At 43.1% G+C, this 14,976-nt stretch overlaps 1 protein-coding gene across 1 annotated transcript in view; it reads right to left on the reverse strand.

Moving 5' to 3' along the window:
- ADAM12 (ADAM metallopeptidase domain 12) overlaps positions 1–14,976 on the reverse strand; it is a 336,316-nt gene that overhangs the window by 260,610 nt on the left and 60,730 nt on the right. Inside the window, exon 3 of the mRNA XM_052660834.1 lies at positions 14,892–14,965. Coding sequence (XP_052516794.1) covers positions 14,892–14,965 — 74 coding nt within the window. The remainder of the gene's footprint in view (positions 1–14,891; positions 14,966–14,976) is intronic.

Raw genomic sequence — 14,976 nt, forward strand, 5'->3', positions numbered from 1 at the left:
ACACACACACACAGAACACATATCGGTAACTTTAAAGCAACTAAGAGTATATGTAGAAAAGGCAAATGTGATGTAATTCTTTGAAGAAGAAGGCAGGACAAGGATTAGAAGAAGGAGAGCAGTATATTATCTATCTAATTTCCCTATTACATTAATCAGAATCCTAATTTATCAATACCCTGTAGGGAATATTTGTTTTAAGTCAGTGCAGATCAGCCTATCCTCTGCTGGTCTATTAAATGCAGGTGCAGCGAAGATTGAGAAGGACAGGAATTCTGTGTTTCATCTTTGTATCTCAGCCCCGCCCCACCCCCACCCCCACCCCACACAACACAATGTCTGAAACATTGTTCATTGAACGGGTGAACGAATTAACAAAGAAAAATGAATAAAAAGGGTGTATGTGCTACGGACAGCTTCAAGTACTTCAAAATGTAAAAAAATAAAAACAGCAGAATCTACTTCTGATCAAAAGTCTTTCTCTCCATTAATAAAAAAGGATTGATACAAATTTTAATACTCAACATGTTGGCAGGAAATGACATTCAAATCTTACCTTCCAAGGAGCCCTAACTTCTATTTCTAAATCAAAATACACAGACTGCTTTCAGGTCACAAGTCATGTTTACACTGTTGTAGAATTTTTTTCTTTAAGTCACTGAGAATATAGCCTGAATGAAGAGATTTTTCTAAACACAGCACACTGTCATTGGTTCAACCTAACAAAGCGAATCACTGCATTTTATAACAACTGATACTTATGTAACATATTATATAATATGTTTGTTATGCATAAGCATACATATGTGTGCTCTGTCAGTATAGAAATTTAATTACAAATACATTCTGAAAAATCTCACCCTTTATACAATATTCATGCTTGCTTTCACTAATTCCACTTACAGGAATCCCATGCCAATGATTAAAGAACAAAGATGTTAATTAATCAAAATGTTTAGCCAGTTCTTGTTCTGTGGCAAGTTTTCCTGGTAGCTCAGCTGGTAAAGAATTCACCTGCAATGCAGAAGACTCTGTTTTGATCCCTGGGTTGGGAAGATATTCTGGAGAAGGGAACAGCTATCCACTCCAGTATACTGGCCTGGAGAATCCCATGGACTGTATAGTCCATGGGGTTGCAAAGAGTTGGACGCGACTGAGCAACGTTCACTTCTGCTTTTCTTTCCCATGACAGAGCCCTCTGCAAAGCAATTAGGATTTCTAACCAAGGTGGTCAGAAAGGAAGGAGAAGACAAACGGGATCAAATGAAAGCCGTGTGACAGCTCTTTGTGGACAAAAAAATGGGTAGGTTTTGCCTCAAAAAAAAAATAGTGTTTAATTTTCAGTATTATATAGAAGAATATAAGGAGTAATGCAATCAAGTCATAAGCATCACTTTATTTGGTAAAATAATTTATTGGACTCATAATTTAAATAAATGTATTAAATGGTAGGAATAGTACTTGTAATACTTTTAACATCATTATTCATTTTTTCCGTTTAACCAGCCTCCTAACATTCTATATATTTTGTCAAAATTAATGGTACAATAGGATCAGGACTTTACTAAAAATATGAGTAGTTCTTTACTTTGTGAAAACTGCAAATAAAAACCATATCCCAGAGCTCCCAGGGGAACCCTTGAGGCACTCAGATTTGTCACATGGGTGCTGCCTGGCCGCCAACAGAGCACAGAGGGATTCTCCACTGGAGCCTGTCAGATTTTTCAAACAAAACCAAGAAACTGACCAACAAAATCCTCGAGGCCAGGGGAGCCTGAAGAGGAGGCCTTAGAAGGCCTGTGAAAACAACTCTCTGCTTAAATAAATCATCTCCCCAAATCATCTCCCTGCTGCGTAAGCTGGCTTTATATCATCTTCTATCTGCCACATGTTTTTCATAAGGAAGAAAGGCATAAAAAAATAAAGAAACTCTTGTTCTCCACTTATGCTAAATCCACTTTAGCCCACAGTGAAATCCGCCAGCACACTGGGAGGAGAGAAGTGACTGTTTCATAACATCTTTAGATAAAGGACCTCTTTCTACTCTTCTCAGGCATACCTCTACAAGTGTGACTAGCCTCTGTGTCTTTTCAGACCTTGGGTTTTTGAGGAATTTGCTGCTATTTTCCTTCAGTCATTCAGTTCAGTCGTTCAGTCATGTCCGACTTTTTGCGACCCCATGGACTGCAGCACGCCAGGCTTCCCTGTCCATCACCAGCTCCCGGAGCTTGCAAAAAAACTCATGCCCTTCGAATTGGTGATGCCATCCAACCATCTCATCCTCTGTCGTCCCCTTCTCCTCCTGCCTGCAATCTTTCCCAGCATCAGGGTCTTTTCCAATGAGTCAGCTCTTCACATCAGGTGGCCAAAGTATTGGAGTTTCAGCTGCAGCATCAGTCCTTCCAATGAATATTCAGGACTGATTTCCTTTAGGATTGATTGGTTTGATCTCCTTGCAGTCCAAGGGACTTTCAAGAGTCTTTTCCAACACCGCAGTTCAAAAGCATCAATTCTTTGGCGTTCATCTTTCTTTATAGTCCAACACTCACATTCATACATGACTACTCGAAAAACCATAACTTTGACTAGACAGACATTTGTAGGCAAAGTAATGTCTCTGCTTTTTAACATGCTGTCTAAGATGGTCATAGCTTTTCTTCCAAGGAGTGTCTTTTAATTTCAAGGCTGCAGTCACATCTGCAGTGATTTTGGAGCCTAAAAAAAACAGTCTCTCACTGTTTCCATTGTTTCCCCATCTATTCGCCATGAAGCGATGCAAGCAGATACCATGATCTTAGTTTTCTGAATGTTGAGTTTTAAGCCAACTTTTTCACTCTTCTCGTTCACTATCAACAAGAGGCTCTTTAGTTCCTCCTTGCTTTCTGCCATAAGGGTGGTGTCATCTGAGTATCTGAGGTTATTGATATTTTTCCCGGCAATCTTGATTCCAGCTTCTGCTTCATCCAGCCTGGCATTTCCCATGATGTACTCTGCATAGAAGTTAAATAAGCAGGGTGACAACATACAGCCTTGACATACTCCTTTTCCTATTTGGAACCAGTATGTTGTTCCATGTCTAGTTCTAACTGTTGCTTCTTGACCTGCATACAGATTGCTCAGGAAACAGGTCAGGTGGTCTGGTATTCCCATCTCTTGAAGACTTTTCCACAGTTTGTTGTGATCCACACAGTCAAGGGTTTGGCATAGTCAATAAAGCAGAAGTAGATGTTTTTCTGGAACTCTCTTGCTTTCTTGATGATCCAAAGGTGTTGGCAATTTGATCTCTGGTTCCTCTGCCCTTTCTAAATCCAGCTTAAACATCTGGAAGCTCACAGTTCACATACTATTGAAGCCTGGCTTAGAGAATTTTGAGCATTACTTTGCTAGTTTGTAAGATGAGTGCAATTGTGCAGTAGTTCGAACATTCTTTGGCATTGCCTTTCTTTGGGACTGGAATGAAAACTGACCTTTTCCAGTCCTGTGGCCACTGCTGAGTTTTCCAAATTTGCTGGCTTATTGAGTGCAGCACCTCCACAGCTTCATCTTTTAGGATTTGAAATAGTTCAACTGGAATTCCATCACCTCCACTAGCTTTGTTCATAGTGATGCATCCTAAGGCCTACTTCACTTCGAATTTCAGGATGTCTGGCTCTAGGTGAGTGATCACACCATCATGGTTGTCTGTGTCATGAAGATCTCTTATGTATAGTTATTTTGTGTATTCTTGTCACCTCTTAATATCTTCTGCTTCTGTTCGGTCCATACCATTTTTGTCCTTTATTGTGCCCATCTTTGCAAGAAATGTTCCCTTGGTATGTCTAATTTTGTTGAAGAGATCTCTGCTACTGCTGCTAAGTCACTTCAGTCATGTCCAACTCTGTGCGACCTCACAGACAGCAGCCCACCAGGCTCCCCCGTCCCTGGGATTCTCCAGGCAAGAACACTGGAGTGGGTTGCCATTTCCTTCTCCAATGCATGAAAGTGAAAAGTGAAAGTGAAGTCGCTCAGTCATGTCCGACCCTCAGCGATCCCATGGACTGCAGCCTTCCAGGCTCCCCCGTCCCTGGGATTCTTCAGGCAAGAGTACTGGAGTGGGGTGCCATTGCCTTCTCCGTGAAGAGATCTCTAGTTTTCCCATTTCTATTTTTCTATTGTTTCTATTTCCCACTCTATTTTCCTTCACTGGGACTAAATCTGTTTGGCCAATGAAACTGTTGCTTTAACTTGCCATCGTGGTTGACATGGAAAAAGCCCTTAAGGAGACAGGTGATGTCTGGACTCTAATGCAGACTTCTGGTTTTCCCGCCAGCCATGCTAGGACCAGCATGGCTTTCCTACTCTAACTCCTGGGCATCTGCTTCCACACAGGACACTGGGATGAATTTGATTTTAAAAGGAGAACAAAATCATGGTCTCGATAGAGTGGTTTCAGAGACAGGCTTATGCCCTGCACTCCAGCGGCTGCTCAGGGACAGGCCTCGGGACTCTTCTGCACCCCCGTGGAGTCTGTCACAAATGTGGGTGCTCACAAGGGGCCATGGAGGAAACCTCCAAGAATGAGGTGCTAAATTTGGGGAATACAGTGGCTACCAACCGGCAAAGCAGAGCAGTGATCAGCAGTGTTCCCCAAACAGTGTATCCTGCTTTTCATCTTGGTGCATGCAAGCGTGCATGCTAGGTCGCTTCAGTCGGGCCTGACTCTTTGTGACCCCATGGACTGTAGCCCATTAGGCTTCTCTGTCCATGAGATTCTCCAGGCAAGAGTACTAGAGTGGGTTGCCATGCCCTCCTCCAAGGGATTTTCCCCAACCCAGGGATCAAACATGTATCTTTTATGTCTCCTGCACTGGCAGGCAGGTTCTTTACCACTAGCACCACCTGGGAAGCCCCTTTCGCCCCAGACCTCGGGGTAAACCAATAGTTGGTGGAGGAAAGTTCTTCTCTAGAAGGATTCCAGCTAACAAAGAAAGGAACAACACAATTAGAACATCACCCCTTAGCTAGACCGAAAGAGAAAACTAGGCATTTATTATTAATGCTCACTGATTCTGGCATTTAAAGTTTGTGAACCTTTATAATGGAAGCATTGGAATAATCCCTGAAGCCAGTGCTCTATCCAACATCTCAATCAAGAGACAAGCAGAGCTCATGGAACTCCTGACGTGAAGCAAGAAAGGGACACAGCACCCCCACAATGCAGTCCTGCTGAAAAATGAGAACCTGAATCTGCTCAAGGCTGTAGCTCTCACTTCGGGTTGACAGAAAACACAGGGAACAGAGGAATGGCAAGACGACGATATGGGGATGAAACCAGCAAAATCAGAAATGTGGAAAATTCTACCTGGGTTCACTCACAAGGATTACAAGGTTTCAATCGAAAGAATTAAAAAATGGAACCAGGAACCTATTTATTAAAAAAAAAAAAAAGATTTAGCAACCAAACGCAACATGGGAACTGTGTGTATATCCTGCCTGAAATTATCTAATGGCTGAAAAGTGTTTCAAGCTCTCTGGAGAGTTAATTTTATTTACTGCCTCGTATGATCAATGGAGACTCCATTATGTCACACAAAGAGAAGCATCGTGGCTTTCTGTTGTGGTCATGGCAACAAGAAAAGGACAAGATGCTTGGCACAGATACACCAGCCTGCACAGCGCCTGCACAGAACCATCCCTGGCCACGCAGCGGGGAAGACAGTGAGAACATAGCCACAAAGCCAGCATCAGCCCTCCTCTCGGCCACCAGAGACCATCTGGAAGTGGCCAGCATGACCATCATTATCCACTTTGGATACAGTTCTGGAGAGGAACGCCAAGCAGATTTTTCATCAGAAAATCATAAACCTATAGCACAAGAAGTGAAAGACTGCAAGTGACGTCATTAAATGTGGGGACCCACTTCCACATCAAATGCCCTTTTCAAGTCCTTCTAACTTCACAGACGGTGCTCAAGGCTGCCGCACTCTCAAATTGGCACCCCGAGGGGCACCATTTTGAAAAGGTTGATCTTCACAGGGTTGGGCACTTTAAAGTTAAGTCAGGTTGGAGAAACAAAATCTCTAAAAATGGTGTTCTGACCTTTTCCAACGTCTGCAGAACTTGAAAGACTGACATGAGGAGGGAAGCGCAAAGGAATTTAGTTCTTATTCAGGGAACAAAATTTAGCCCAATTAGGAAGATCTTAAATGTTAACGCTGAAAGATTTTATCTGAAATTGGAAGGAGTCTGGTCTAGTTAGAAGACGGCTGACAGCTGTGTGCATGCGTGCTAAGTCGCTTCAGTTGTGTCCGACTCTTTATGACCCTACGGAAAGTAACCTGACGGGCTCCGCTTCCATAGCATTCTCCACGCAAGAATACTGGAGTGGGCTGCCATGTCCTTTTTCAGGGGAGCTTCCCGACCCAGGGATCGAACCTGAGTCTCCTGCATTGGCAGGCAAGTTCTTTGCCACTAGTGCCACCTGGGAAGCCCCATAGTGGAGCGTAGCTGGCGTCAATTCCGCAAGTCTACAGTCACACTTAGAGAATTTTCTCTTTCTTTTCCCCCTTCATCCACATGTAGAGGGGACTCCTCTGGTGCGGCCCAATTCCCTAAACTGAAGGATGAAGCTACTGAAGGGGTGTGTGACTCCCTGCAGGAAAGAACATTCCCAGGGGCCATGCATCAGCCAAGACAGAAACCCCAAACTGGAAGGAGTTGGCCAGCCGGTGTGTCCTGCCAATCCCAGCAATGTCCAACAGACCCTGCCACCATGCTGGAAATGTTCCTACAGACATAGGTGACTACAGAGCACTTGACTGTGGCTCATGTGACCGAGGAAATACAGCTTTAATCTTCTAAGATTGATTTAAATAGCTTCACGTGGCCAATGGCTAGTCAATTGAAGTATGAATATAACTCCTTGCAGAATACATTAGAAATACTGGTCCCCAAGCCTGATCACCGGGGCTTATAGTTCCAGAGAAGTGAGGCCGAGCATCTGCTTTTGGAATGAGCTCCCCAGGTGTGCCTGATGCTGGTGGTCCCCAAAATGACCCAGACTTGAAGGAGGGCAAGAGCCTGTGTGTGGGCTCCAGGTGGAGGGCCCATCCGCTGCATGGAATTGGGCTGGGAGTAAGCCTGGAGGCCACAGGCTTCCCCTCTTGGCTCCCATCTGGATGTTACATGAAGTACTGTCACAGCCTTGGGCTGGGCAGGTATCGAGATACACTCAGGGCCATGGCGGATGTCTCGTGATGTTCCACTGCAGGCTGGTGCTCTCTAGCTCACAGCTCCCAGCCACTCCTGCAAACACTCACGGATCGCAAAGAAATGCAGGTCCAACTCCATATGAGCACCCTCTCATGTCACCTCCAGACTGGATTCTGTGAGGCTCAAGTGTCTACCCTCCTCCAAGACTCAGAGGACCATGCCCGCCACGATCTGTATCCTTGTGTCCCTGACCCCAGCTCAAAGGGCAAGCTCTTCGTCCTTTCCTAGGGTTCTCTATTCCAATCAAAGATCATCACTAGTCTTCTGGCAAACCATATTTAAGAATTATCATTGACATCTTCCCTTTCATTAAGCGCTCATTTGATGGCCCATCAGTTTCTGTCCATTCTCCCTCCAGAACAGTTCTGATTTACTCCGTTCCATGAAAGTCATTGCTCTGCTTACAGGCTTTGCTTCCATGAGGCACTGTGGTCCTTAGGAGAAAATAGAACATCTTACCTCGGAGCCCAAGGCCCCCCCCTGAACTGGTCTCCACTCCTCTCTCTGCATCTCCCTCCTGCTCACTAACACACTGATCTTCATTTCTGAAACCCTTCAGTATTCCTTTCCTGCCCTTGGGACGTCCAGTATGCTCATCCATATCTTCAGAACCCTGTATGGTCTGCTCCCCTAGACCTGGCTCACCTCTCTTCACACACAGCTTAAATGTTGCTTCCTTACCTGGCTTCCTTCCCTAGGCCAGAATGGGCCTCCTGCTTGTCTTTGTAGCTCTTGGCACCACTGCCATTCAGTATTGCCTTGTGGTGACCTGTTTAGCACTGGGCTCCTCAGCTGACCTCCAGGAGGACAAGGACTTGACCTTATTGCCTTCTCCACTCTATTGCCAGGGCCAACAATAGCATCTGGTACGAAATAAATGTGCCAAAAATAGAGCTGCCATACGATCCTGCAACCTCACTCCTGAGCATATATCTGGACAAAACTATAATTCAAAGAGATACATGCAGCACTATTGACAATAGCCAAGATATGGAAACCACCTAAACGTCCATCGACAGATAAGGGGATCAAGGAAATGCAGCCCCATGTTCAGCAGACTATTACTCAGCCGTAACAAGAAAGAATTAATGCCGTGTGCTGCAACACGGGTGCAACTCAAAGTGATGATACTAAGTGAAGTAAGTCAGAAAGAGAAAGATAAATACCACGTGACATCCCTTATATGTGGAATCTAAAATACGGCACAAATGAACTTATCTAGGGAACAGACTTACAGACAAAGAGATCAAACTCGTGGTTGCCAAGTGGGGGCACTGGGGAGGGACAGATTGGGAGTTTGTGATTAGCAGATGCAAACTATTATATAGAGAATGGATAAGCAACGAGATCCGACTGTATAGCAGAGAGAACTATGTTCAATACCCCATGATAAACCATAATGGAAAAGAATATGAACAAGAGTGTATATGCATGTACAACTGAGTCACTTTGCTATTCAGCAGAAGTTAACACCACACTGCAGATCAACTCGATTTCAATAAAATAAATTTGAAAAAAAATAAAATAAATGTGAAAAAAAAAGACTAAAAAAATACAGGGTTTCATTGATTTCTTTTTGGTTACCATTAGGAATCATTTGAGTGAATAAAGACCCTGATAAAGATTTATGAATGGTGTGAGGGAAGGTGAGAGATAAAAACATCAGATGAGATAGTAAAGTTTCTGTAACACAGCTTTGCCCTCATTAGTTTAGTCAGTAATTAGAACACCACGCCAATTAAGCCTAAAGCTTCTGACAGGCAGGTGAGGCTTCTTCTGCCAGAGTAGAAATGGAAAGAAATAGCGCTTTGCATGCAGACAAAGATGTGAAATTTCTAATTCCTGAGGATGTTAAGATTGTGAAATTAACACCACGACAGCAACAGGAAGCCAAAGGAGCAGCACATAAATCCCTTGCAGCTCTTGTCGGAATTGAGATGTTCAGACGGCCTCGAGACTCGTGGGTGAAGATGAGGCATAAAAGGATCTCCATTAACTTAGGACACTTCAAACAGGACACAGTGCTGGTGAAGCCAAGGATATAACTGGGTGAAATAAGTAATCTCACTGGATCCACAAGACTGTGTCATTGAACCACTCAAACCTGATCATCAAAAAGAACTTGAGCTCTCACCTCTCGGTACTGACTGTACACAGACTTTTATTCCATTATGCGGATGAGGAAATGGAGAGGGTATATGTATTAACAGACTGTTGTTGGAAACAAAACTGGGTTTCAGAACCTGGCTACCTGACTCCCAACCCAGCATCCTTTCCAGAACTTTCTCCTTGAGAAGGTAGTTTCTCACACCACCCAGGACAGAACTTATCGTCCTGTTGACTCACCCCTGGCCTGGTTCAGGCTGTCTACATCCTGTCATATGCTTTTTGATATATGCTCAGAGAGCGCCCACAACAGGCCAAGCCACGTGGAAGGGGTTGGAGGAGGAAGTAAAGACCCCGCCCCCGACCCTGAAGACATCTCTGGCTGATGGGACAGGTAATGAATGTCCAAGCGTGCAGATGAGACCAGTGGCAAGCAGCTCTCAAACACCCAGCCTGAAATTGTGCAGGGGTCAGGGTTCTGCCTGTGACCTGACCAGGGTCCCACACAGCAGAATGGTGCCCCACCCAGTCCAGGATCCACCTCCCACCTGGGTGACCTGTGCACCCCAGGGCAGCACCTTTCAGCAGCCCCATCACCTCAGGGGCTCACACTGAATTTGCAGGTCTCATTTGCAAGAACACCTAGTCAATTTCTTTCTGAACTTACCGTGTTTATTTATCTATTTATTTTTGTTAATCCAAGAAAAGGACTTTACATTTATCCCCATGATGGGAAGGAGGTTCAAAAGGGAGGGGACATATGCATACCTGTGGCTGATTCACGTTGAGGTTTGACAGGAAATAACAAAATTCTGTAAAGCAATTATCCTTCAATAAAAAAAACTAAAAAAATGTCTCTTCTTGTTAATTTTGGCCCATTTATCCAAACTGCTGAAATCTCCATAATCTAGATTCCGCCACGCAGAGCGCAGTAACCCCAAACCAGCTTTGCATTGCCAAGAAACATGCCCAGCACACCTATCGTGTCTTCATAACGATGGGCTGACGATTGCTGGGCCAGGATGAGGCCGGGTACACAGCCCGAAAGCCACTGACAGCCATCTCGGCCCAGCTGTCCAATAAGATTTGGTTCAGCCTGAACAACGGCTTGATATTCTCTGGTGGTTATTCAGCCAAGTGCTAATCCCCTCAGTCCCACCAGGCCACTATCTGCCTTTTTCTACCCTACATCGTGATATTCTGAGATACTCTCCGATCAATGCCTTCTCAGATATTCATGCCCAGGCTTGACAAATTGAAAGTGCTCCTTTCTGCAACTGTTTCAGAGTGAGTATTAATTAGAGCTGCCCTAGAGCTGCCCCTTAAGAGATATCTGGAACTATTCCAGACAGAAGAAAAGCCAATACCAAAGTTCTTCTAGCTCAGTGACACCCCACGTAGAGATCAAGCGGCCGTGGACTTCCCCCAGCGACTGCCTTCACTCACTGGCGGACGGTCTTGAAAACAGAAAGCTCGGTGGGTCTGAGATTCGCAGGGGGTGTGATCTACCGCCGTCAGTTTCCATTATCCTAAACTGGAAAAGCGCATGTCTAAGCTGGCCCACCTGTCCAATAAAGCATTTTGATCAGAGATGCAGATACACAGAGCATCTGTTTGAGGAATGGCCTGGGTGTCCATGGGGATTGAGCAGAGTTACGGAACTTCACAAAGTGGGTCCCCGCCGTTCTAGAGGCAGACAGCAACACTGTGAAAAATGCTTCTCCGGGGAAGCTCTGAGTTTCTTTAAACATTCAGTTATGGCTCTACAAACACAGATTTGAAATGAACAGCATCTGATCTTTGCACAAATTAGAGATGCTAGAAGGCAAATAAAATAGATTCCCCTAAACAATCAAGTAATACAAATCAGCCCTGCTTCAGGAAAAATCGGTGTATACCAAGTCTGGGAGTGGGGTTACTTAGGTGACTCCCTTTTTGCATTTATTTTAGATGATGACTTTTATGATTGGAGGCACCGAGGGAACTTTATTTTGGTTCTGATTTTTAAGCAGGTTTTTAATTAAAATAGATTTCTGGATATAGTCCATGGGTACCGTTTTTTAGCCCTGGGAAAGTTGCTGGAGGCCTTGCTGCTGCTGCTAAGCTGCTAAGTCACTTCAGTCGTGTCTGACTCTGTGAGACCCCATAGATGGCAGCCCACCAGGCTCCCCCGTCCCTGGGATCCATTCACTATTTCCTATTGCTGAATAGGAAACACTTCAACATTCCTCATTACAACCATTCCCAAGTTTTTACAGAAGCTTTTTTCCTTCAAATTAAAAAATTTTCCTAATTTTAAGGATAATTGCTTGTAAAATATTGAGAAAGTAAATATCCAAATCTTTCTGGCATTCATGGACACAAGTGTAACCTTAAGATAAAAACTGAATGTCATGTAAAGTAACAGGCTGTTCACACTGATTGTATCAATGGTTTTTACATGAATAAAAATCTCTGTTATCATCTTTAGCTGTACTGCTGCATAGCTCTATTTCATAGCCGAGTCATGACTTACTTAATCAATCTCCTATTGACATACTTTTAGGTAGAACATTCTGCAATGAACATCCTTAGACCCGGGGTGATTTCCCACTCTGGGCTCTGAAGCAAGGTACCGACCAGGCTACCTTCTGATTGGTCATGCTCTGTGTTCTGCTGGTTGTGAAAATTCACATTTATTTTGCTTTCTTGCTCATTTATCTCTGCTTCATTTGGATAAATTCTTCATTTAGATCTACTGGGCCAAAGGCTATGTAAATTAAAAATTCTACTTTACACTGGATGGTTGATTATCTTCTGGGCCTGACAAATAGCCAGTAGCATGCATGCATTTCATTCTATCTGTAACTCTGTAGAATATTTTTGGTATTCCTCATTTCAACAGTGGAGTTCTTATGAGGCAGGCATGCCACTTTTTTCAAAAAATGTGTTATACTGAAATATTTGGAGAGAAGTGGATTACTAATAAAATAGTCACATTCCCATGCTCTAGTTTTGAAAATGCTATTCTTAACAAAATGAAATTTCCACAATTAGTATAAGTAGTGTAATTAAAATCAAGCTATACAATGTCATGCGTGCTAAGTTGCTTCAGTTGTGTGACCCTATGGACTATAGCCTACCAGGCTCCTCTGAACACAGGATTCTCCAGGCAAGAATACTGGAGTGGGTTGCCATGGCCTCCTCCAGGGGATCTTCCTGACCCAGAGACTGAACCTGCATCTCTTATGTCTCCTGCATTGGAAGGCGGGTTCTTTGCCACTAGCGCCACCTGGGAAGCCCCACACAATGTCCTAGGGGCACAAAAGCTATCTCCATACACCCTTCTAAACATACTTTGACAGTGAAGTCGGGAAAAGAAACAAATCAAGAAGAGGAGGTTCTATGTTTACAGCTTTTCTAATTCTGAGACTGTCTTCTGATAGGCCCACAGTTGGCAGTGGGCAAATTAAGGCACCTTTAAAACGTTCTTTTATACAAATTAGCCACCGTGTAGTTGTTAGCATGGACTATCATACCCACCTTAATGGAAGGTAAGTCATTTTCAAAGGGACCCATGAAGAAGGCTATCAAGTCACTTTACAGACTCAGAACCAAGATGGGCTGTAAGAAATGCATTTCTATATGGGAAAGGACTTCCATTAGAAAGCTAAATGAAGAGAATATCAGATTACACACAGACTATGATATCAAAGGGGCAGAGACTCACTCATAAGAAAAAAAAAATTATATGCAAACATTCACCAAAGTACTAACCAGGGTTGTGTTTGGTAGTAGAAATATTTTGGGGGGTTGGGGAAGCTCTTGATTTTTTTCCCCCTATAGTTTTCAATTTTTTTGCATTGGATACATACACCTTTTAGAGTGAAAACTAACTTGAGGTTTTTATTAAGTCAATTTCCGTTCCTCTACCTGCAGCCTTAATATCATGCAAAGGTGCAGGCTCAGTCTTACTCTTGCCACTGACCACATTCCTCCACCAGGCTAATAAGAACAGTCGCAACAAAGACACTTCCCAAATCCAGCTGCCAATCCTAAAACCCCATCAAGGTATACATCACCACCAAAAGCCTGATTTTCTTTTGCTCTTTTGCTCTGTCCACTGTGATATTTTCAAAACCACATCCAAAGAGTAGGGGCACAAATTAAAATGTCCTATGATATTCTTATATGAAAAAAAAGAGCATGACAGTATTTAATTTGCTAAGAGAGACATATCAAAAGCAATATTCAGGTTTCCACTCAACCCTCTGATTATCCAAGATGTGTGGCTGAACTTCTTTATTAAGATGACCAAGTCACAAGAAAAGCTAAGAACTCATCATGTACTGCTCACAAAATGCCAAGAGGCAGGCTGCACATCCCAAGAAGCAGGCTATGCTATTCTACATATATTCCTTTGAAACACATGTATTTGTAATATATATTCACCTGTACTTTGAAGTTTATGTATTTGTTTATAATTGCTGTGGGCCACAGTGTCAGATACTGAATGTGAGAACTGGCCATTCATGAACCTGTTCACCCAATTTGCTAAGGACCCCCAAACCAAAGCACCGATGTAAGGAAGTGATCTCACTCATTTACACAGAGATGCTGAGTCAGATTTCTGTGATGCAATATCTCTGGCAGAACTCATTTCAATGAAGCTGTCTTACCTATACTGTCATTTCAACAAAAATCAGCATTTCACCGAGGGGTAAGAAACGGGAACCAGTCGCTCTGGAAGTGAGAAACTCCCATTTTAGATCAAGCAAGACTTGGGAACTTGATTTATCTCTTTAAACACAGATTGCTTATTAGGGGAGCTTGATTCTTCTTTGATACTAATCAAATAGGATCGTAGGGGGTCCTTTAGATCTGAGGAGCCCATGGAGAGAGCCACAGACTGTAAAGGGTGATAAAATATGAATTTTTGTTTTTACTTGTGCCCTGAAGCAGCCATGGTTTTCTCCAGGGAAAGCACACAAAATATGTAATAACGTCCATGTGCTGCAGAAAAATAATATAATACCATTTTCTGGAAATTTATGCAATTTTGCAAAAAAAAAGGGCCAAATTTTTTAATAAAAAGATAAAATAAATACTTCATAACACTGGAGACAAGCTCTGAAAGATAAAATAAACTCTTGGTATTTCCCAAGGAAAAAAAAGAGCTTCAACCCATTTGAAGTTGTTTCTCCTTATATAACCCAGGAATTGCCAAAAGTCAACTAATTATGGAACAGTTATTGGAACAGAACAGAGGATGCTTAAACTCTATCCTTGAAAAATCAGGCTCTGAAAAAGGAAACATCAGAACTATGAGAAAAACCTGCTGAATTAGAAAGTTCTTTTTCAGAGTGATAAAATTCTTTATTTTTCCATTGGATCATTTTTTGAAGCTAATTCCAGCCTCAAATCCGAATCTGGATTATAAATCCACGCTTTCAGTTCTGCGTCTCTAAATGCCAACCTCAATTACACAGCACTTTCCATTCTCCATGTCGAAACTTTCTCCTGTCAGGCCATAAACATGAATTAACCCGACTTACTCATTTCTTTCCAGGTTCACGGTCAGTTCTTTGCTTGTCAGTTGTATTCGAAAATTCAACACTCCTGGGTGAATCTGAAAGATAA

The sequence above is a fragment of the Budorcas taxicolor genome, chromosome 23 (assembly GCF_023091745.1).
Source record: "Budorcas taxicolor isolate Tak-1 chromosome 23, Takin1.1, whole genome shotgun sequence".
Taxonomy (NCBI): domain Eukaryota; kingdom Metazoa; phylum Chordata; class Mammalia; order Artiodactyla; family Bovidae; genus Budorcas; species Budorcas taxicolor.